At 46.1% G+C, this 22839-nt stretch overlaps 1 protein-coding gene across 1 annotated transcript in view; it reads right to left on the bottom strand.

Moving 5' to 3' along the window:
- Positions 1–22839, bottom strand: part of ZNF704 (zinc finger protein 704) — a 205129-nt gene that overhangs the window by 36192 nt on the left and 146098 nt on the right. The window contains exon 4 of the mRNA XM_024731327.1: positions 504–607. Coding sequence (XP_024587095.1) covers positions 504–607 — 104 coding nt within the window. The remainder of the gene's footprint in view (positions 1–503; positions 608–22839) is intronic.

Raw genomic sequence — 22839 nt, 5'->3', positions numbered from 1 at the left:
GGTATGGACACTGTTTCAGTGATGTATTCAAACCATCTATTATGGTACCTAATAAATATATACTGAATGAAAAAACAGATTAAGAAGCCTAGGATAATGCTTTTTCAAAATATTTAATCTTCAGAGCTCTTTGATCCAACTCCCTCTCCAACCAAACAGAAAAAAAAAGCTGGGGAAGTAACTTCATTAGACCAGTCTCCATTTACCTGGGGGAAAAAGGAACACAAGTTCTCAAAGACGTGTTCTGGAAAGGTGATGGGGATCAATAAATGTGTAGTGAAAGGATGGATGCATGAATGAGATGCATCCATCTTTGGGGGTCTTTGGGATGACGGAGAGGAGGCTGATAGCTCTGGGGTCTACTTCTTCCGCATTTCTCCTCACTTCCTGCTGACGGGTGAGCGTTAATTGTTCACTGCGTGTGGCAGGAATGAGACCCCTCAAAGAGAAGCTCTGCTCTCGGGGTCAGAGTGTCCTCCCTGTGCCCCATACCCCAGCCTCACCGTTCTGCCGCACAGGAGGGCTCCGAACCAAAGGGCTGGTGGACAAGCTTGTTAGTACCATCGCTGCTGTCACCTTGTCCATGTCCAGTTCCTCTGAGGATTTCCTGGAAAACAGGGAGGGGCACTGTTAACTGTGTTCATTCTGCACCTACCACGCCAAGGACCACATGCTACCATACACATTTACTCCTTTAGCTTGTCCCAATGAAAACCCAGTGTTTTGTTAGTTTTATTGTACAGGTAAGGAAGCCGAACTCCATAAGTCAAAATCACGTAGTATCAGGGGACTTCCGTGGCGGTCCCGTGGTTAAGACTCTGCGCTTCCACCGCAAGGGGCGTAGGTGCAATCCCTGGTCAGGGAACTAAGATCCCACATGCTGCGCGGCGTGGCAAAAAAAAATTAAATTAAATTAAAAAAATCTGATTTATTAAAAAAATCCTACAGTATTAGGAAGCGATGGTTTCATTCACTGGTCATGCATCTAACAGGTGTTTACTGAGAGTACAGTACTGGGCTAGGCGCTTCTAGGCATAGGTGATGCGTGGTAAACAACACACAAGGCTGGTGGGAAGAGACGCAATGATCAGTAAACAACCAAAAAGGAACAGAATAATTTCTGATAGTGACAAGTGCTATGTAGGGCACAGATATTTTGACATGACGACGGCTGTGGGCAGCTGCACTTATTGGGGTCAGGAAAGGTTCTCCGAGAAGGTGATGTCTGAGGTGAAGTGTGAAGGGAGGAGGGGAAGGGGAAATGGACCCCAAGCAGCAGAGACAGCTGTGTGAAGGCGAGGCAGCAGGAATCAAGACTGGATATCTCAAGAGAGACCCACTGGTGTGAGAAGGAGAGAATGGTGCCAAGCTGGTCTTGTGGGGTCGTGTGGCCATGGAAGGTGTTTCGATTTTATTCCAGATGCAACAGGAAGTCCCTAGAAGGCTTGAATCAGGTCTAGTGACATAAAATGATTAATATTTTTAAGTTCATGACCCAAGCTGCTACACGGAGAGCGGATTTTAGGGAAGGCAGAATAGAAGCAGGGAGGCCAGTTAGGACATGATTGCTAGGAGTCCAGACAAGAGGAAACAGTGGCAGGGACTAGGTTGGGGGCAGTAGCAGGTGGTCTGGCAGGACCGGCTGCTGTACTTGGTGCGCGGGGTGAGAAGAAGGGCAGGCACCCAGGTCTTTGGCTTGAGCATTAACTAGAGCCATTTACCGAGGTGGAGAGAGTGGAGGAAAACGCAGTTAGGGGTGTATAAACTCCAGTGCTCTGCTTCACAACACTCTACTAAAGAAAGGCTAGGTCAGGGGGTAGTTACCGTGTGGTTAAAGTGAAGAACTACTGAGAAGAAGAGGTTACTCTGGATCATTAATCTTGGCCAGTTAACCCCGAATAAAGGTTCATCGGATAATGATCACGGTGAACTGGAGCCAGCTGAAGTTGATTTCAGTAAAGAAGTTAATATCGAGAGGCAAAAATGTATGCGGTACCTTGACATCAGATAAATCGTACCATCTCCTGAGAGATGAACATTTCGAATAAGGGAACAGCTGAAGAAGCGCCAGAGGATTAATGAGGCATATCGACAAAGGAATTGACACTTTGACAAATGTGGCTTTCATTCACAGGTGTGCTGTACAATTTGTAAAAGCAATGAACCCTTAGAGAAACTTTATGGCATTGCTTCACAACAACAATGGGAAAAGAGATTCCTGAATTGGAGAAAAATCAAATGGTTCCCAGTTTAGGTGGGTTGGATTAATTTCAACATGAAGTTACAAGAATTATTACAGTTTGGCTCTCTGATGTTCACCAAGGTGCCGAATTACTAAGCAAAGCATACTCTTTCAATCTGAGGTACCAAAGATGGGAATCTTTGAAATTTTCTCCTGTAGTTCTTCTCAAAGTACCTTATGCTCTCTCTTGGCCAACTGACCCATCAAAAGACAAATTACTTGATTCAGAGAAAAATACTTCTAGAAAGCGAGCTTGGGAGCACACAATGAAGCTTATTGCACAGAAGTTTTGAAGACAGTTTCATACACTTAGGGAAGAAACTAGTCACTCATTTGGCATACCATGAAAGGATTTTACAGTATCCACAATTTATAAGATCCTTGTACTTGGGAGTAAAAGTGATGCCATTTCCCCCCTGCCCCCAGAAATGAGGGCTCCTGAAACAGCCAGGGAAAGAACTTAAAGCACCTTAAGGTAGCTTGGAGTGTTTTATGGCTCAACCTTCCCATGTAGTCATGGTCACAGGGGGACTGAGTTACTTGGGGGCCTTGAAGGAGAAAGGCTTGCTACAGAGACTGTTCTGTAGATGGTGGGGCTCCTCTGACCGGCTGCCGGCCCAGAGTCCAGCTGTCAGGATCACTCCAGGCTGGCGGGGGGCGCACCTGAACAGGCTGCACTGCCATCTCTTCAAAGACTGAATTACAGGAGCTGCTGACTTCTCTTTCCCACTGTCAGTCTTCTCCTTCTCTTTTGTTAACAAAAGGTGTAAGAACCTGGGAAAGAGGCCCATGAGCCTGGCACAGGGAAATGGCATGACTCTGTAGGGAGAAGGTCCCCTTGCCACCTGCCCCGATCCCTAATGGGACCTGCTATGCAGTCATGGTTTTCCTCTCTTGGTTTCAGGGACCTTCACTTTTCCTTCCTCAATCTGCTCTGTAGCTTTTTTGATTTTTCCCATCTAACATGCACATTTTGTTTTAGACTCACTGATAATTAACTTAAAAGCTAATTTGTGTGTTCTTTAAATATGGAGATCAATAGAGCACATATCATTACAAAATATGCATTTTTATTTCGCATTTCCAAAAGCTGACGTTTCAAAATAATTATTGCCTGTCATAGAGCAGATTTCTGATGAAGAGTAGAAAGGGGAGGGGTTCCCTGGTGGCGCAGTGGTTGAGAGCCCGCCTGCTGACGCTGGGGACATGGGTTCGCGCCCCGGTCTGGGAAGATCCCACATGCCGCGGAGCGGCTGGGCTCGTGAGCCGTGGCCACTGGGCCTGCGCGTCCGGAGCCTGTGCTCCGCAACGGGAGAGGCCGCAACAGTGAGAGGCCCGCGTACAGCAAAAAAAAAAAAGAGTAGAAAGGGGAATAAACATTAGTATAATCAGAGTGTTTCTGAATTTGGATTACCTTTAAGTTTCCCATTGGCATTGGAGTTTATTAACAACAACAAATCAAAGGAAGACATTGTTAATGATTCAATTAACTTGTATTTCTCAGGAAGTATTTTTATCCTGCTACACGAAACATTACCGGATGATATGGGCTTGTGCTGAGTTGTGTTTCTGTTTTTATCTTTAATTTCTTTTGGTACAGTGCTATCTAATTACTGATTCATTGGTGCTGTAAATTCAAATCCTTATAATTAAACACAAATAGATGATATACAAAATAGAATTTGTTACACTTTGAGAGACTCGCTACAAAGGCCTTCTGGTAGATTTAGAGTTGTTGAGGCTGGAAAAAAAAAAAACACTGGAGGTGATACTACATATTCTCTCCTAATTTGAAACTGAATTGGAATCTACTGTTGAAATCCTTACGAATCACGTGTTTACAAAAGGTTGAGACCTTCTTCAATTAATCTTTTCTCTCAGACTTAGTTGAGTAATACGGGATTTAATAACATTTAGAATTATTTTTAAAAAATAGTAATATTCATTGTTACTCTATACGTGATTTGCCCCTCAGGTTGCCGTGGCTTCGATGGATGAATAGGATTTCAAGAAGGGAGAATCACATTTCAGGCAAGGAATTAGGCAAGTCCTTGTCTTGTAATCCACTTAGGAGTCCTATTTGAAGGATGGGAGATGAGAACACAGAGCCTGGGCCAGTTCATGGGGCCTCATGTGCCAGGCTAAGTGGCTTGTCGTATTCTTGTAAGCAGAGGGAAGCCATTGAACCTTCATGAACCTGGGGGAGAGACAGATGATCAATCTGTATTTTAGAGGAGGGTCAAAATGGAAAATGTAATGGGAAGGGAAGAAGCTAAAGGTAGGCTGTTTAGCTATTTTTAGTTAAACCGTAATTCAAACCCAAAGTAATAGACTAAGAGACATCTGTTTCTTGATGAACAGATAGCATTTAGTCTTTGAGGACAGACTCCCTACATATCTGCTAAAGAGGTGTCCTGGGCCTCTCTGGGAGAGGCAGTAATGGTAATGGTGAAGAGCACAGACTTTGGAATGAGTTAGATCATGTGGCTTCAAATCCACTCTGCCATTACTAGCTGTGTGACCTTGGGTAAATTACTTAACATCTCAGAGTCTCTGTTTCTTTACTAGAAAGAGGAAGATAAAAATAGATCTGTTGAGAAGGTTAAATGAGAAAACGTATGCAAGCACAAGCACACAGCCTCACTACAGTAAAGGTTCTGTGGATGTTAGTTATTATTAACCTTCAAGTTCATGAACACGCCCATAGCACATAACCCCACAGGAAAGAGGCAAGTGTTAGGTTACTTCACTTGCTCTTCCTATTCAGCACCAACACTAGCAGTTGTTACTTTTATTTTTTTTTTTTGCGGTACGCGGGCCTCTCACTGTTGTGGCCTCTCCCATTGCGGAACACAGGCTCCAGACGTGCAGTCTCAGCGGCCATGGCTCACAGGCCCAGCCGCTCCGCGGCATGTGGGATCCTCCCAGACCGGGGCACGAACCCGTGTCCCCCGCATCGGCAGGCGGACTCTCAACCACTGCGCCACCAGGGAAGCCCTACTTTTCTTTTTTTGCAGGGGTAGGGTAGGGTGGCTTGTGCTGGTGGTGTTATTTTTCATAAAGACACAAACTTCACAAGAGTAAGAGGTGGTAACACTGGCGCAGGGAAGAGCAGCTGCTGGGTCCCTCGCTAGAGCTTCACATTGGAGCCTTGGCAAGGATACAGCTCATGACATCATGGCTCTTGAGGACGGTCCACAAGTTGCCAAAGCCTTGAGTGTCCGTTTGGATTTAATTTTGAAAAACTTTCTGCTTTCAACCCTCACTCCTGCAGTAGTAGCTGTGTGCTCAGAGCTCCTTTAGTGTCTAGAAATACAGTCTCAAGAAAATTCGGCAGAGTCTCTGCCCTCCATAGCTCTAGTCTGTTGGAGAACCAGACTTTCATTGGATACACACAAATAAATGTAAACTTACAGACGTGACAAATGCCAGGAAGGAGTGGATGGATTCGGTGCTCCTGGCTAAGGGAAGAACTCCCGGCTCAGGGGGGGCTCGAAGGGGCACTGGTGTTGCCTCGCTGAGGCCGTGGACGAGCCCCCGGCTGGGCAGTGCGAGAGTGCAGGCCAGGCTGCCGTCAAGGGAATGACAAGACCGAGCGGGGTGGCCCTTGCACAGGTAGGGCCTGTGAAGTTGTGTAAGGCCCTTATCTTAAAGGCCCTGGGAAGCACTGAATTGTTTCAAGTGGGGTGGGGTTGGGAGAGGTCAGGTCAGCTTGGGGTGATGCTATCAGATGTGCTTTTCAAAAAGCTCACTCTGGTTGCCATGTGGAAAATGAGTTTCTGGGGTTTGACAACCGATGTTTTATCGGAAGAATTGATTGCCTGGTGACTGTGGCAGCAGGTTGCAGAAGGACATCACTTGTGACATAAAGAGGCAGTTGCGGGGGTGTGCAGCAGCAGGGGACACGGCCCCGGGCCCGGGCTTTCCCGCATGGGTGGGCGCTGCCGGTGTGGCCCCAAGCGCTCGGCCGTGGCCTGCGCCGAGAAGCCTGGCTATTGTTCACGCCACAAGAAGCATTTTTCTTCTTTTGATAATACTTCATGCCTGAATGCCATCTGCTTGCAGGGTGCATACAAATACGGTCTCCCCTGGCTAACCCACCAGCTAAGAGAGAAGTGTTTTATACCCAAGAGAGCCATAAAAGACATTTATCTGCAATTAAAGCGTGGTAGTAATAAACGGATATAAAAATGAAGAATACACTTCTTAGATTAGCACCGATCCAGTTCCTTAGCAACTACCAAAATCTGCTGTCTAGACTGAGTTCAATTACTTTGAAAACTTGTGGTAACCTTCAAACAAGGAATAAAGTCTGAAAATAAAGTCTCTTTCCCTAGAAAGGCCACAGTGACATCCCCAATCTTGGAATTCTGGGAAAGCTTTTCCTGAGAGTTTGGAAAACTGGATTCAGTAACTGTTAAACGTGATTAAGCACAAAAACTTCATTTTCTTTCTAAAGGGATCTTGTAGCAAAAGTGGTCAGTGTTACCTCCTCCAATTTCATTTCAGCTGTTGTTTCCTTTAAGACTATAGGGAAGATTAGAGAAGCTGCCTCCAGTGCACTAAAGTGTCCAGTGGCCTTGATTAAACAAGACGGAAAAATGAGAGCAAACACATCATAATAGGTAAGGCAACACAGGCCAGTACTTCTGAGACCACCTGTGGGGAAGGATCATTTTTAAGAAATTTCTAATCTGTCATGGATCAATACTTTCGTAAAATACAAGGGAAAAAATGGGCTGTGGAAGACGTGGCCACGTTAAATTTCTAGGTACATTTCTAAACTGCTGCTTCCTCTCGATTTCCGTACCCAGCTCACTGCGGGCTGGTAACGGAGCGCAGACCGGCACTGGTCCATGGACTGCACGTTGAGTACGTGGAACTAGGCAATTGCTTTGATGTCCATCTCACTTTGCCTGAAAAGACGGCATCCAGTCCTGTCCCTCTGTCCCCCACTTGCCGCTCTGCTCCTCTTGGGCCCCTCCCACCACCGACTTCTCTCTCTCGGCTGTTGTCATTCTGCACCCTGGGCCCCGCATCCCATTGTCGATGATCCCGCACCCTCTCCCCTGTACCGTACGTGGGCTCTCCTCTGAAGTTACTCCTCTTTTCCATTGGGGTTACTTCTCCTGTCACCCCCCACTGATGTCAGGAGAGGAGGCTGGCTTTTGACCTGCCCCCTAGGAGACCATCCCTCTTCACCCTCATGCAAAAACTCCTGGGTTTCTGAGGCTCGGCTGTGCAGTTCTCTCTCCCTCTTCCTATTTTAGCCATCACCAGCCTTTCCATCAGCACCTCTCTCGCCTAACAGTCACTGAATATTTTGGCACATAAATTAGAGCCATTATTTTTACCTTGCCTGGAATTACAATCCTAGGAGATCTACTGAAAGCGCCCACTATCCTAATTTCTGGCCCCTTAGCCCCCAAAACATTCAGCAGAGTGCTGGCTGAACTTGAGGGAAAGACACTGCAGTCAGAGAGACTGAGGCTTAATCCCCTGAAACTCCATTTACTAGCTGAGCGATTTTAGGCAAATCTCGTAGCTTTGTACAGCTTTGTTCCTCATGTATAAAATGCGAATGATAATAATACTTACCTCACAGGGTTTTGGAAGAATTAAATAACTTACGTAAAATACCTGACATATACTAAACACTCAGTGAATGATAATTACTCTTATTATTATCCTTTATCCAAACTCTTATTTCAGTGAACTGTTCTCAGGTTAAAAACCTGAATTATACCTACTGAAGTATTTATAGGTGAAATAACATGGAAACTGGGATTTGCTTTAATATACTACAGCCTCCCTCTCCCCCATCCGCAAAAGTGATATAAGATGGGCAAAATGTTAGTACTTGTTGAGGCTATGAGATGGGTATTGAGGGATTCATTAGACCATTCGCTCTACTTCTATGTATATTTGAAACTTCCACAATACAAATCAAAAACAAGAACACAAACCTGGATTTGGGCCACAATTTGTTATTTCTCTCCCCCAGCCTCACACTCCCCTGCTCTCTAGCTCACACTGCCTTACTACCACCGCACCTGCTCCTCTGCCCCCAGAGACAGCGGGTCTCTTGCTTCTTCCGATTTCCCCCAGGTTACCAGCTTGCCGCTGTCTACCCCTTCCCTACGGTTGGGTTCACTAGTTGATGCCCTGGATGCGTCTTTCATCAGCATCCTTGAATCCCTGGCATTTCTAGCCTTTTGCTTCACTGGCCCAGAAGAACCAAACCCTGGTGGGATCCTCCCTGGCTGCTTTTTACTCCCTCGCTGGGGCAGCCAAGTGCTGACGGAAACCACCAGAGACCCTGCTGAGTGGGTCCAGCCTCAGCATAGATCCCACCTGTGCTTCTCCTCGACAGGCCCTTCATCTGTCCTTGGTCAGCACACGCTCCATCTACACCCAGGATTATCCTCTATCTTCACCTCTCTCTTCAAGGTTCAACTCCTGCAAACCCATATAGCAGATACTCTTTTTTCTGCCAATACTACACTGTTTAAAAAGTTTTAAAAACAATTATAATTTTTTTTTTTTTGCGGTACACGGGCCTCTCACTGCTGCAGCCTCTCCCGTTGCGGAGCACAGGCTCCGGACACACAGGCTCATTGGCCATGGCTCACGGGCCCAGCCGCTCCGCGGCATGTGGGATCTTCCTGGACTGGGGCACGAACCCGCATCCCCTGCATCTCAACCACTGCGCCACCAGGGAAGCCCCTTGAGCCTATCTTACACCCAACAGTTTGTACCTCCCACTCCTCCACCTGTATATTGCCCCTTCCCCCTCCCCACTGGTAATCACTAGTTTGATCTCCATATCTGAGTCTGCTCTTTTTTTTTGGTTATATTCACTAGTTTGTTGTATTTTTTAGATTCTACATATAAATGATATCATACAGTATTTGTCTTTCTCTGTCTGATTTACTTCACTTAGCATAATGCCCCCCAAGTCCATCCATGTTGCTGCGAATGGCAAAATCTCATTCTTTTTTATGGCTGAGTATATTCCGTCGTATCTATGTACCACATCTTCTCTATCCATTCATCTCTTGATGGTCCGTTAGGTTGCTCCCATATCTCGGCTATTGTAAATAATGCTGCTATGAATACTGGGCTTCATGTATCTTTTTGAATTAGTGTTTTTAGTAAACAGCAGATACTCTAACCTCCTACATTTTAGAGCAAATTGAGGCCTACAGGCAGGACCTCTCTCACACTTTGCCTCTTCACCTCCTTTCCTAGGCCTCACAGGTGGTTCAAGTGTTGCTTTTCCTGCTTGAAGCCATGCCTCCACCTGTACCAACTTCATCCCCCTCTTCATCCTGCCCCTTCTCCTGTGCCCACTTTGCTTTTTCTCAGTCCCCTAACATGCTTAAGCGTTTCTTCCCACCTGCGCTCAGGGACACTGAACAGGAATGGACAGGGGTAGAACAGGAGTGAGGGTAGTGGTTGGAGAACACAAGAGACAAGAGACTCTCAAGGAGGGACAGGCTCACAGCATCAAAGGAGGTGGACACCAAGCCCATCAGGACCAGCGGGTCGCCGGGAAGTAGCAGAAACTTTAGCAGGAAAGGAAGTGGCATTGCTGTGGGTTGAGAAGTGAATGGTTACTAGGAGGTGAGAAATTAGAGGCAGGGATCGTAATCGACTTTTTAAAGAAGCTTGGCCATGATGGAAAGAAGACTGCATTTCCTGGAGGAAGTTAGACGGTCTTTGTTTGTTTTTTCTTCAAATGAATGGGACTCTAGTACATTGAGATGCTGACAGGAAAGAGCCAGTGGCATGGAGAGGTTTAAGATCCAGGAGAGGATGGACAATAAGCGGACAAGGTCTTTACTGAGGCTGCCCAGAGCGGGGTCCTGGGCTCAGGTGGAATTCACTTTACACAGAAGGAGGGGCATCAGTCCCCTATAACTGGAACGACGAGGACAGAGGTGGCCTGGGCGTAGGCACATGAGTAGGCGTGGGGCTCGGGCACTTGACGATGTCTCTTTTTGGAGGCTTCTGCTTTAATTCCTTCCTCAGAAGCAGACACGTTTCTCTGTGGGGAGTGGGGGAGGGGACCCTGGAGGGCGGAAGGTTTAACATCGCTGTTAGGGGTAACGGGAGAGAAAACTGAACGGGACACCCAAAGACAGGCAGCAGGGAAGGCTCTGCTGAGGTTGGAAACCTTAATCCTCTCATGATGGTGACTGGAGGCGGGGTGGGGGGCTGAGAGCTGGAGCAGGGATGCGTGGGAGCAGCCGCTGGCTTTTCCTGGGGGGACAACGAAGAGGTGTGGGAGAAAGCGGGAGGTTTTGGTAAAACTGCATTTGGAGAGAGTGTCGTGGATCTTGGCTGGCTTAGGAAATGAGTGAAGGCTGGAGGGGACCAAAAGATGGGAGAGCAAATGGAGAGAAACCAGAGATCTTAATGAGGTCTGAACACAAGTGTGGTGGGAGCAAAAGAGAGAAAGAGCTGGAAGAACAGGAGGTTCTGAGCAGGAAGGGAATCCCAGAGATGGAGTTCCAGAGACCGAGAAATCCTGGGAGATGGCAGGGCCAAGGCTCAGCCGCAGGCGGAGAGGGCAGAGGCGGGGGAGGGGTGGAGGTTACTGCATCGTGCATGGTGAGGCCGCGTATGTCGCGGTCACTCACGTCATCCAGGAGAGGGAAGCTGTGAGCAGGTGGCTCAAGCTTTGAATAAAGGGTGAATGACCGGGATGTCTGGAGAGTCAAGGAAGGGGATAGGTGGAGGGGCGGCGGGAGGTTTGCAAGAGAGTTCAGGAGGTAACCGCTCGCGGACAGCAGTGGCGATGCGGAGACATGCGCTCTCGGGAGGTTCCCACAGCCTTCAGGATAAGATTCAAACCGCTGTGCAGGAAGCACGTGGCCCTCTCTAGCGGAGTCTCCCCATCTTGCCCCCATTTCAGCACCGGTGCCCTGCAGAGCAGCTCCCCACTCGTAGCAGTTCTCCACAAGAAGACGCACCTTCCTCTCCGTACCTGTGCACAAGCTACGCCCTCTGCTTTTGGATCAAGCTTCCTCCCCTTTCCACCTGGCCTGTTTCTCCTCACCCTGCCGTCAGCAGCTCCGTCCCACTCCCGGGAAGCCTGCTGATACCCACCCAGCCATGCCAGGTGCCCCGCTGTGTCGTCTGAGTTGCTTGCGCTCGCTCCTCCCCCGTGCATCACGACTCAGTCTGGCATCTGTTTCCAACATCTAGCATGAAACCTTGCTTAAAGTAAATTCCTTTTTTTTTTTTTTTCTTTTTTCAGTACGCGGGCCTCTCACTGTTGTGGCCTCTCCCGTTGCGGAGCACAGACTCCGGATGCGCAGGCCCAGCGCCCAAGGCTCAAGGACCCAGCCGCTCCACGGCATGTGGGATCCTCCCGGACCGGGGCACGAACCCGTGTCCCCTGCATCGGCAGGCGGACTCTCAACCACTGCGCCACCAGGGAAGCCCTAAAGTAGATTCTTGAAGGGTTTGGGGACAAACTGGCGTTAAGCAGTGGTGGTCTGCAGTGGCTGAGGGTTGGCAGGGGGCAGCACAGAAAGCAGATCTGAAGAACTTCTGCAGATTTCTTCTGCCCGCTCTCCCTCAGCTCATTAGACTTGGTAATGCATTCAATTCCTTGTGTGGAAAACAATTTCTCAAAAATTCAGATATTAAATAAATCATTCACATGAATTTTCTTTTTTTTTTTTTACTGGTCCTAACAAGATGTTGGCCTATCTCTGCAGAACTGAAGAGGTTCCAGTGTCTGGGCTCATTCTCCTGTATTCACCAAGGCTCGCAGACCCATCTGTGAACTCTGGAACGTGAGCAATAACATTATTAAATAATAAGTTCCAAATCCCCTGAAAACAATTCTGTGGGATTAGCTGGACTTCTGGATGTGAGCAAGCTGTGGAGTGTAGCTCTGTGAAGCGTCGTGAACATCCCTGGATGGCCTTCTTTCTGTGTAGGTTTGGCGCTTTTGATTGCAGCCAACATGTTCTCCCGGAAGCCACGAGTCTGGTCTTAAATCCACGCAGTTTTCTCCGGACACAAAGCCTTCTGTGAACCTGGAAGTGCCCTTCCGGGATGGTCCTTTAGGCAGCAGATGATAGAAGACCAGAGGGCACACATCAAATCCCCTCTTGTAACCTGTGTGTGTGTGTGTGTGTGACTATGTGGGCTTACGTCCTGTGTGGGTCTGTGCGTGAGTGTCTCTCTGTGTGTCTGTGAGTATCTGTGAATCTGTGTGTGTATCTTCGTGTCTGTGTGGGTTGATGTCCTATGTGGTTCTGGGTGTGTGCGTTGATGTCCTATGTGGGTCAGTATGTGAATGTCTCTCTGTGTGTCTGTGAATGTGTGAGTGTATATGTGTCCTGTGTGTATGTCTTCGTGTCTGTGTGGGCTGATGTCCTGTGTGGGTCTGTGTGTGTCTCTCTGTGTGTCTGTGAGTATCTGTGAATCTGTGTGTGTATCTTCGTGTCTGTGTGGGTTGATGTCCTATGTGGTTCTGTGTGTGTGAGCGTTGATGTCCTATGTGGGTCTGTGTGTGTGCGTTGATGTCCTATGTGGGTCTGTATGTGAATGTCTCTCTGTGTGTCTGTGAATGTGTGAGTGTATATGTGTCCTGTGTGTATGTCTTCGTGTATGTGTGGGCTGATGTCCTGTGTGGGTCTGTGTGTGTCTCCCTGTGTGTCTGTATCTGTGAATCTGTGTGTGTATCTTCGTGTCTGTGTGGGTTGATGTCCTATGTGGTTCTGTGTGTGTGCGTTGATGTCCTATGTGGGTCTGTATGTGAATGTCTCTCTGTGTGTCTGTGAATGTGTGAGTGTATATGTGTCCTGTGTGTATATCTTCGTGTCTGTGTGGGCTGATGTCCTGTGTGGGTCTGTGTGTGTCTCTCTGTGTGTCTGTGAGTATCTGTGAATCTGTGTGTGTGTGTGTGTGTATCTTCGTGTCTGTGTCTGTGTGGGTTGATGTCCTATGTGGGTCTGTGTGTGTCTCTCTGTGTGTCTGTGAGTATCTGAATCTGTGTGTGTGTGTGTATATATCTTCGTGTCTGTGTGGGTTGATGTCCTATGTGGGTCTGTGTGTGACTGTCTCTGCGTGTCTGCGAATGTGTAAGTGTATTTGTGTATATCTTCATGTCTCTGTGTGAATATCTCTGTGTGTCTGTGAATGTGTGAGTGTGTATGTGTCCTGCGTGTGTGTTTATCTCCGTGTCTGTGTCTGCCTGGGTTGATGTCCTGTGTGGGTCAGTGTGTGTCTTTCTGTGTGTCTGTGAGAGTGTGTGTGTGTGTGTGTGTGTGTAGCTTTGTGTCTGGGTCTGTGTGTGTCTACATGTGGACTCATGTGCACTCTGTGCACAGAGGAGGAGATGCAGGGAGCTGCAGATGACCATGGCCCCAGACCCTGTCTCCTGCCCGGGGCCTGCCGGTCTCTTTCTTCCTGGCCTCCGGAATGGCAAGGTCCTTGCCGACCCTTTATATCCCATGAAGCACCTGCCTGCTACTCAGCAATGGCCAAAGCAAGGTAGTCAGACTGTCTGGAAAGGGCTCATGGATGTTTCAGCCAGCTTCTGCTTGGGCTGCTGTGGGCCGTCAGCTGGTCAGTCCCTGAGCCCTGGGGAGCAACTCGTCAGGCGGGGCCTGCCCTGTGCAGAGGCAGTGGGGCCCAGGCTAATGGGGTTGAAGCCCCGAGTCATTCGGGCCATCTGCAGGTTAACAGGCTGCAGGTCAAACGTCACAGCTGCCCTCAAGAAGAAAACTGTAATCACAATTGCATCTCTCACTCTTACTTTTATGTCCAAGTCGGGTCATTCCAGACTTTCTGGTGGGCTTAATTATATTATTGCTCCGAGGCCTGAAATCCATTTAGGTCTCAATAATGTAAAGAACTTCTAGCTACCTTTATGGTGATGAAAGTTATTTCACAAGGGCAGTTGGGAGGAAACAAATCTAGTGTTTTCTGCTTTGCCAGTTAAGGGGAAAAGAGGTGATTTTTTTCTCTAGATTTTTTTTAAAAAATAAGGTTAAAAAAGACTTTCTTATTTCTGTTACTTCTCCTCTTTCATTATGGAGACATTACTATGGTGACATTTTTATGTTGGCAACAGGCCTAAATGTGGGCTAGGAGTGACCGCTGTTGCCATCTTACCTGTTTTTCCAAAGACAGAGGTTCATATTGTTCCCAACCAAGCCGCCCCAGCAGGCTTCCTGGGAGTGAGAGAGGGAGCCCCCTCGTGGGGAGAAAGCAGCTCTGGAGCCATCACTGCCCAGGTACTGCAGGCGCTGGGGTACGCGCCCTGCCCTCCAGGGGCGGCTGCTCAAGCTAGGCAGAGGAGAGCTGTTAGCAAGTCAATGGGCTAATCTGCTCCCCTGCTCTAGGCTAAGGGGGAATTTGGGGCTTGTTGTTATATTTTGTGGTTTATTTCATGTTTAGCCTGTGTGGGACCTGCTTGCAGACTTCGGCTACACCTTTGGCAGGACTGGTGCCTCCACTGTCTTATGCTATAAAGAGGGGACTAACTGGTATGGGTGTAACCGAATTAACTCCTTTTTAAGCTGCTCAAGTTCCAGATTCGGCTTAAAAAAAGAAAACATGTAATCAATCCTTTTTTAAAAAACTGCATCTTCTTTCTAATAATAGCTAATATTTATTGAGCATTCCCAACGCCAGACGCTGTATGTACATATTTTAAGTTGTCACTTAAATTTATTGATGTTACTGCCCCATTTTACAAATGTGGAGACTTTGGTAATTTTCTAAGAGCACTTGGCCATTCTGCTAGCCCTACCTTATTCCAGTGACCCAGTGGGGTCTTCACACCCCACACTAATGCCATTTTCATGGTCTTCTTTATAACCTTGTTTTAAATTCAAGACATGCTTGTCATCTTCTATAATTGAAATATATTTGTGAAATTAATGCAATATGTTTTAGAATATACTTTTTTTTTCTGTATTACACTTAAAATTATCTTGGGCTTCCCTGGTGGCTCAGTGGTTGAGAGTCCGCCTGCCGATGCAGGGGACGCGGGTTCGTGACCCGGTCCGGGAGGATCCCACATGCCGCGGAGCGGCTGGGCCCGTGAGCCATGGCCGCTGAGCCTGCGCGTCCGGAGCCTGTGCGCCACAACGGGAGACGCCACGACAGTGAGAGGCCCGCGTACCGCAAAAAAAAAAAAAAAAATATCTTAAGATAATCCTTGAAAAGGATTTCTTTTATATACATGGGCGATTCCACATTAATGAGAATATAGAATATAAAAGTTGAAGTCGACAAAAATAGATTGAATTTAAGCTTTTTACTCCTATTAAAAAAAGTGTTTTGCTTTCAAAAAGATTCTCTATGGATTTTCTTTAAATAGAATTCTTACAATATTCTTAAAATGTTTTGAATGATTAAATTTCAATTCAACTCATCTACCCAAATTGTAACCCCTACCCAAATAAATACCTGTTTTATACTGTTAGGTTAAACCATATGAAATTGCTGATATTCACTCTTTTTTTAATCTACAAAAGTGGTAGTTTAATATGGTTCAATCTGATATTTGCTCTTATTAAACATTTACCTTTAGTTTCAAGGCTAGAAACTAGCCTTTTAAATTGATTGTTTCAGATCAATGAACCAGACAGTGGTTCTCTTTCCTGAGTTATGTACTGTGGGTAATTTTATTTCTGGAGTTGGCTTTTATTGAAGATAATCTCCTGTTAATATAATTCAAACAAGCTTCAATTCAATGTCTACTATGTGCAAAGTACTGCTTTAGGCAGAATTCCTTGCCCTATACCTTGTCAATGTTCTACATGAGACACTTGGAATGTTGAGATGCTGGGAGATGAGTGGAAGCATCTACACCGCCCTCCAGAGGATCCTCATTCACACACACACACACACACACACACACACACCATCAGTGGCGACACCGCCCTCCAGGGGATCCTCATTCTCACACACACACACACACGCACACACACACACACACACACACACCAACATCAGTGGCTCTGTTTCCTGTGTTCTCTCATTTATATTTTAACCATCTTAAGGTTATATGTTTCTGTCAATTCATACAGCTATTATTTGGTGACAGATCAATTCAAACTGTCAGTTAGGTATCTTGTCCCTAGAAAATGGTAACTCTATCATTCTTCAAGTGTTTGTAACAGTACAATCTAAGCACTATGAAATCAAACCTATTTATTGAACACCCAAAGGCTGAACAACTGCACATTTAGCTGTGTCTACTCTGTGTACAAGGAACATGACTTCCCCAAAGGAATAAGCAGGAGAAACTGATACAGTCAGGAACACAATGCAAAGGTTACTGCTGGACATAACAGCAGATCAGTAACATGGCTGGATGGCTACTGGCCAGGGCATATCCAGTTTCCTGTAATAAGAGGTGGATGAATACAGGTTAGTAATGCCAAACAAGGCTTAGGCTGAAGCCAAGAGAAGTCTACAGTGCAGGGGAAGCAAAGCATTGTAGCTACTCTTTCACATTTCTTCTGAAAACAATATAAATGGCTTATAAGCCTAGGATGCTGGAATTAATATTTAATATAAAGAGCATTACTGAAAACAATTGTATAGCTATCAGGTACAAATAATAATTTCCACTACTGCTGGTAATTTTTCACTCGTTTAAACTGTCATACGAGCACAGCAGCAGTTTATAGGTGCACTTACTGTAATAGCATGTTGATTAAACTACGGTGGAATTACCCATTCAATATAACTTTCAATTCTGTGCTATTATGAAGTTCTAAATATTTCACATACAAATAGGCCCCTATTAGTCAACAGCTCAGTGGTTACCTATCTGTCTTTTTTCCTTTTTTTTGAATCATTAGGAAGGCTTATATATTTGCTTTTCTACATACTTGAAATGAACCAATAATCTTATGATAAGGAATTAACATGCATACGGACTAAGAATCTGGGTTTATTTGAAATCTGATGAGAAAATGAGCCAATTAAAATGTAGAGAAATGTAGAGAAAACCCCTTTCAATATGACACGTCACTTACTTCACGGACATTTCTTTTCTCACTTGGTATGCTGTTTCTATGAAGGTTCAGCCAGCACAGACAGAAATAAGCACCCGCTTTCATTCGTAGGCAGGTAAATCTTCTAGAAGTTCAGAGAGGTAGTAATAGCTGCTCTGTCAGTCTGAGTCCTCCCAGAAGCGGTCACCGAGACAAGAGCAGTTCTGTAAGTGACTTACTAGGGAAGATGCCTATGAAGGGAGAGGGGGTGGGAGCTTGAGAAGGCAGGGGAGCCTGCAGGCCACCCGCCAGGTCTGACACCTGTCAGGAAGGAGTGAGGACAGAAGGACTGGCTAGGAAGTACTTTGGAGCAGTTCTAAGAAAGTCTCAGCTCAAGCTGATGGCGCCCTGAGCAGAGGTTGTCCGGTAGAGAAGCCCCGTGTCGGGCAGAATGACCCAGTTCTAGGAGCCCTGCTGTGCCGGGTCCTTGGAGACGAGCAGCCCAGGGGGAGGCATGATCTTACCAGGTGCGGCGGATTCAAAGCAGTGGCAGCAAGAGGCTGGCCGGCAACTGTGCTCCCCGCAGCTGCAGCTTCATTTTGAAAGGAGATCGGAGTGGTGTGTTTCCATGCCCTCCACAAGTACTATTTCTTTTTGGTGATTATGCAATTTAACACAGGGATCTTGTTGCTTTCAGACAAAGCTCGAAAATCCCCAGGTTGGACACCTTCCCTGAGATACATTCCTTGAGGACCAGCTGTCTACCTATGTGTTTTTCCTGACCTGGCATGGGTTATACTTGCTGTCATGGTACAGAGGAAAATGACATTCAAATTAAATAAAGCATGTGGGAGGATTTCCTGTCTCCAGAACTGTCCAAAGACCACTCTGATATTTGCCCCAAAGTTACCTTTATTATAACTCCTTTGGATTGTGGCCCTACAGGGTCAAACCCAGGGTACAACCTACCTCCTTAAATAAATCATAATATTTAACATTTATGCAGCAGTTGCTGTATGCCAGCCACTGCTCTAGGTTTTACTTTCATGAACTCCATTAATCCTCATAAGTCGTCTATGAGGTCAATACTATTATTACCCCCATTTTTAGGGATGAGGAAACTGAGGCACAGAGAGAAAAGGCAAAGTAAGCGGTGGATACTGCATTCCCATCTAGGCAGTTGGACACCATCGTCTGCGTTTGATTGAATGTTTGTGTCCTCCCCAAATTCTTATGTTGAAGGCCTAACCCTCGATGTGATGGTATTAAGAGGCACAGCGTTTGGGAGGTTAATTAGGTTTAGAAGAGGTTATGATGGTGAAGCCCCATGATGGGATTAGCGTCCTTATAATAAGAGAAAGAGACACAAGAGCAAGAAGGCAGCCATCTGCAAACCAGGAAGAGGGCCCTCACCAAGAACTGAATCAGTTGGCCTCTGGAGCTTGGATTTCCCAGCCTCCAGAACCGTGAGAAGTAAATGTCTGTTGTTTAAGCCACCCAGTCTCCGGTATTTTGTTAAAGCAGCCTGCAAAGGGGTTTCTGGACCCAACTCCAATGTGTAAAGGTGGAGGCTTCCCCACACCAGCAGGCAATTCTCAGGTGCCAGCAAGGTGTCTGAGAATTCAACTAAATTCTGACACTATCTACCTGGGCTAGAATCAGCATCCATAGGTAAAGGGCTCAGTCCCACAAGACCCCTCCAACTCAGGATGCCCACTGCAAGTCCAGGTAGTTACTGACTAGCCAGGTGTTTCTTGACTAACCGGCTACAAACTGGAGGCTCCCATGACCCCCTCCTCGGGTTTGATTAATTTGCTAGAACAGCTCACAGAACCCAGGAAAACCCTTTCACTCACTAGATTACTGATTTATTCTACAAAGATATTAGAGGATCTGAATCAGCAGATGAAGAGACACATAGGGCAAGGCATGGGGAAAGGGCACAGAGCTTCCATGCCCTCTCCAGGTGCAACACCTTCCCCAGTTTCCACGTGTTCGCCAACCTGGAAGCTCTCTGAACCCCCATTCTTCTGGGTTTTTATAGTGGCTTCATTACATAAGCACAAATGATTAAATTTTGACCCTTGGCGATTAGTTCAACCTCCAGACCCTCTCCCCTCCCTAAGGACAGGGTGAGACTGAAAGTTTCAACTCTCTAATCATGTAATTGGTTCTCCTGGAAGCCCGCCCCCATCCTTTGCTAGGATCCAAAAGTCATCTTTCCTGAAGCATTTTCAGGAACTGAGGATGAGAGCCCAAATATTATTCCATTGCTCTTACTGCTCAGGAAATTCCAAGGGTTCTGGGCATTGTGAGTCAGGAACAGTGGGTGAAGACCAAATATATGCGAGAAACATATATATTTGGTCATCTGAATGACCAAATATGTATATTTCTTATAAATTACGATATTGCATAGCCTGAGCTAAAACAGCGTTTTTACCCAGTATGCTAGGGAAAGGGTTGGCAAAACCTCAAGTGGATAGGATGCCAGACATGTGAGTGCAGTGTGCCACAAGTTGGAGACCAGCGACACACTCACTGTACAAGCTGGGCCAGCTTGGCAGCAGGGAGGGAAAGGGCTCACCTTGATGAGCTCGGGGTGCATGGCAGCACTGCAGGGCAGGCACCTGGAATCTTAGGCCAGGGTGAACACAACTTTTCCTGGTACCATCCAATGGTGGTTCCCAGTGTACTTCTGGCCACAATCTGAATTGCCTCGAGAGCTGTGCATGTTCTAGCCTGCTAGTGACGGATGTCAGAGACTATAAGCAACTGGGAAGATGGAAATTGACAACAGTCCTGATGACAGTGACAGTTTTGATAGTAGCAGCAGGGGCAACGGGAGAGAATAGTGGCAAACAGCAACAGTCTCATGGATAGTGGGACTAAATGAGAACAGAGAAATCCACTGTGAATGGCAGGCCAGGTGTACACTCTGCATCAGGAAAGAAAAATGGATACACACATGTGCACAAGATTTTGTATATCATTTCAGTGAATCGATGGATTCCTTGAAATTGATCCACAGCCTCCAGCAGGTTAAAAACTCACTGTTTAAAGCAACTTAAGAGAGAACCTACGGAGCTCAAGATATATAACCTGTCTTTAACTGGCCCTGTGCTAAAGGGCAGAATACTAGTATAACTGTTTTGTAAGAAGGAGTCCTGGGGATTGTGGAGACCACCGACTACTGAGGGTCAGATTTTTTATCTTTTATGCTGGTGAAAGTAAAAGAGGACGGCCACAGAACACTAAGCAAATGACATGACTTCTGCAAAAGCAAATTATGCCTGATGCACCTGTTATAAATCCTTGAGGAGATGAATATGCACGTGGGTAGAGGGGAGGTGGTGAAGGTAATAGTTCACAGCCCTCCATCTTCCCTACTGACGTTTAGCGATAGTATCTAGTGGCTTAGACCACACACGGCTTCCAAACCACTTCAAGTTGGCGGCAGTAAAGATGCTGAAGGTAACCCCCCGCTTCAGTCTTTAAAAATGCCTTTAGTACAATTCCACCTCATGGACTATTTTTAAAAAGTGGAGTTATCAGGGGATTGAGGGAACCTCGTCATGAACAGAGAACCAGCTTAGAGACAGGAAACAAGGTGGAAATGAATGGGTACCTCTCTGCGTGGAGACATGTTAACATCCACGTTCCTGCGAAGCTGCTGCTTAGACCATTTTATAAATGATCTGGACGAGGGCACAGAAAAATGTTTGGATTTGCTGATGATCCTGACTTCTAGTTGATAAGGACGGATTTCAGAAGATATTTTAAGATTATGTTAAATAGACAAAAACATGGGTACATGTGAATGTGAGAAACTGCAAGGTAATAAATGCATTTAGAAAAAAAAAGTATCACAGACTTCCAGGCATATGAGATCTGAGCGATCAGTTACAACCCACAAGAGTTTCCTGGGATTAAATGATAGAACCCATTCAAAGGAAAATTATCTCGGGGTCAGCAAGCCCGACCTGTCATCTGAAGCCGCAGCCACCTTCCATAGCATCCTGATCGCATGAACTCTGACCCCTTGCTCTCACAGGGAGGAACTCCTCATGCCCAGAGGGAGCCCCTTCTTCATTCAGACAATTCAATGTTTCAAAAGTTCTCCTTCGTGTTGAGGCAACACCAGCCTTTTCCTTAGGTAGCTCAGTGTTCCAGCATAACAGAGCGCAATTCTGATTCCTCTCCCACATAAATGTCACCCAAATTTGAAGAACTAGCACGTGTCCTCTGTTTTTTTCTTTTTTAAACAGGTTAAACATCCGATATGTCTTCAATGTTTCGCTCGGAACGAGTCTAAATGTCCTAATTATTGAAGCCGCTTTTCCATTGGTGGGATAGTTTTACTTTGCTTCTGTCCTATGCCCAGGACTGAATTCAGTATTTCAGGCAGGATGTGACAAGTGCTCTATGAAGGGGACCTTGTTCCGGGGGACTCCCTTTTGTATAACAGCTTTATTAAGATATAATTTATATGCCACAAAATTCATGCTTTTAAAGTGTAAAATTCAGTATTTTTTGTGGTTTTTAGTATGTCTACAGAGTTATGCAGCCATTACCACTTCCAGAACATTTGCGTCACCTCCCAGAGAAACCCCATACCCATTAGCAGTCACAACTCATTCCCCACACTCTGGCAACCACTAATCTTTTCTGTATAGATTTGTCTCTTCTGGACGTTTCACATAAATGGGCTCATATAACGTGTGATCTTTTGTGACGGCCTTTTTTCACTTAGCAGACTAATATTTTCAAGCTTCATCCATGTTACAACCTGTATCAGAACTTTATTTCTCTTTATTGCTGAATAATATTCCATTGTATGGATATATCAGGTTTTATTTATCCATTCATCAGCTGATAGACTTTTGTGTTGTTTCTAATTTTTGACTATAATGAATAATATTTTTATGAATATTCCTATCCAAGTGTTTGTGTGGCCATATGTTTTCGATTCTCTTTGGTATGTACTCAGGAGTGAAGTTGCTGGGTCGTATGGTACCTCCATGTTTAACCTTCTGACAAAATGGACATGACAATATGTTTTCCACACCGGCTGGACCATTTTATAATTCTACCATCAATGTATGAAGGTTCCAATTCCTCCATACCCTCCCCAACACTTGTTATTACCTTTAGTTATTTATTTATTTTTACCGGCACCCGGGCCTCTCACTGTTGTGGCCTCTCCCGTTGTGGAGCACAGGCTCCGGACGCGCAGGCTCAGCGGCCATGGCTCACGGGCCCAGCCGCTCCGCGGCATGTGGGATCCTCCCAGACCGGGGCACGAACCCGTGTCCCCTGCATCAGCAGGCAGACTCTCAACCACTGCGCCACCAGGGAAGCCCTATATTTTTGATAATAGCCATCATAGTGGGTGTGAAATCACTTTTGATTTGCCTTGATTAGTCCCTAGTGACTAATGATGTCGAACATCTTCATGTGTGCTCATTTTCCATTTGTATACCTTCCTTGGAAAATGTCTATTTAAGTCTTTTACCCTTTTTAATTGGGTTGTCTTTTTATTATTGAGTTGTAAGAGCTTTTATAAATTCTCAATATTAGACCAGGATCAGATATATGATTTGCAAATATTTTCTC

Source organism: Neophocaena asiaeorientalis, unplaced genomic scaffold (assembly GCF_003031525.2).
Source record: "Neophocaena asiaeorientalis asiaeorientalis breed wild unplaced genomic scaffold, Neophocaena_asiaeorientalis_V1.1 scaffold371, whole genome shotgun sequence".
Taxonomy (NCBI): Eukaryota; Metazoa; Chordata; class Mammalia; order Artiodactyla; family Phocoenidae; genus Neophocaena; species Neophocaena asiaeorientalis.
Note: the sequence above shows the minus strand (reverse complement) of the source record. Positions and strands in the feature narration are given on the sequence as shown.